The sequence below is a fragment of the Papilio polytes genome, unplaced genomic scaffold (assembly GCF_000836215.1).
Source record: "Papilio polytes unplaced genomic scaffold, Ppol_1.0 DF824156.1, whole genome shotgun sequence".
Lineage (NCBI taxonomy): Eukaryota > Metazoa > Arthropoda > Insecta > Lepidoptera > Papilionidae > Papilio > Papilio polytes.
In genome coordinates, this window is record NW_013525048.1 from 1 (window position 1) to 1377 (window position 1377).

The following is a 1377-nucleotide window of genomic DNA, read 5'->3' on the forward strand; positions in this document are numbered from 1 at the left end:
TCGGATAAGAAATATCTAATAGAAAAAGCATTAAAAATAGGCGTATCGTTCTATTTATTCTGTGCCGAAATATTGGAAACTCAAACCTAATCATAAGAAACTAGTATCTATCATCCACTTGCCCTTATCCCTTAGGGAGGGTCGGCAAAGTATGTGCTGCTTTTCCATACATCTCTATCAGTTGTCATGTCTGAATCCACTCCTTTCTTAAGCATATCCTCTTTCACACAATCCATCCATACTTTCTTCGGTCTTCCTCTTCCTTTGTAGCCATCCACATCCAATCTTAACACTTTCTGGTTTATGTCCCCATCATTTCGTCGAAGAAACTAGTATCTAAACAACATTAAACGAAATAACCTGACTTTTAAAGTGGATGGTCAAGAGAGGGAACGTCCCGGGATTTCTAAGAGGTATCGGGATATTAATGGTGTACTTAGCTAAACTTCATATAAAGTTGTCGTAGAATTTAGTAGAAATCAGTACTCACATAGACCTTGGCGGAGGCGCGGCGGTGCGGCGGCGCCACCTCCTCCGCGATCACGTCCAGCACGAACCGGTCCTGGCTGTACTCCGACATGAACGCTGCCGTCATGAGGACCCCTGTACACGGACAGATACAAATTAACAATGCGTAATACTGCACAGTAGAGGACGTTTATTTCCCACCCACATACTTCACATGTTATAAAACAAGTCACAAAGTACACAGCAACATTGTCATTGTTATTTTAAAATTCAAAATTCAGTGCTAAATGGTTAGAATTTGGCCAATTTATGTATTTGAATGATTTGACCTTTAAACCAATCCCAAAGTGGGCGATAACCTTTTGCAATGGAGGCCTAGAGGGAGAGGTAGAGCCTAGAAAAAAAAATAAGTTACCTTAGTATTGCTCTCTTTAGTAAGAGTTTTTTCTAAACGATATTCTAATATAGGTTTAATTAAGCTTAGCTTAAGCTCCAGATTTAACCGAATATTACTGAGGTTTTATCAAATAGACGGTGGGAGGGGTACAGAATACCTTTAGTTAAGGCCGTATAGTGTGAAGTTTCCGTACCATCCTGTGTGATGTTGAAGGGCGAGGGCAGCACGCTGCCGCTGGCGCGGCGCGCGCCCAGCTTGTAGAGGTGGGAGGCGGCCAGCGCGTAGCGCACGCTGCCGTTCTCGCGCAGGTCGCCGTCCGCCGCGCTCACCGACACGATCGGCTCGTTGATGCGCGCCGATTGCTTCACACCTATATCACTTACTGAATTTACTCCAAAGTCCTCGAACACATTTAACAAATATATAGCTTAGACGTAAACAACTTTTTTGAAATTGAAATTGAAAAATTGAAATTGAAATTGAAATTTATTGAAAACAGATTAATAATTAAC

At 42.0% G+C, this 1377-nt stretch overlaps 1 protein-coding gene across 1 annotated transcript; it reads right to left on the reverse strand.

Annotated features, from left to right (window-relative positions):
- Positions 1-452: 452 nt before the first annotated feature.
- Positions 453-1266, reverse strand: LOC106111695 (cadherin-87A-like; the record flags this gene model as incomplete). Its single annotated transcript, XM_013293843.1, has 2 exons — positions 453-603; positions 1059-1266. Coding segments are annotated over 2 exons (342 nt in total), but the record flags the coding sequence as incomplete, so codon positions are not given.
- Positions 1267-1377: the final 111 nt, after the last annotated feature.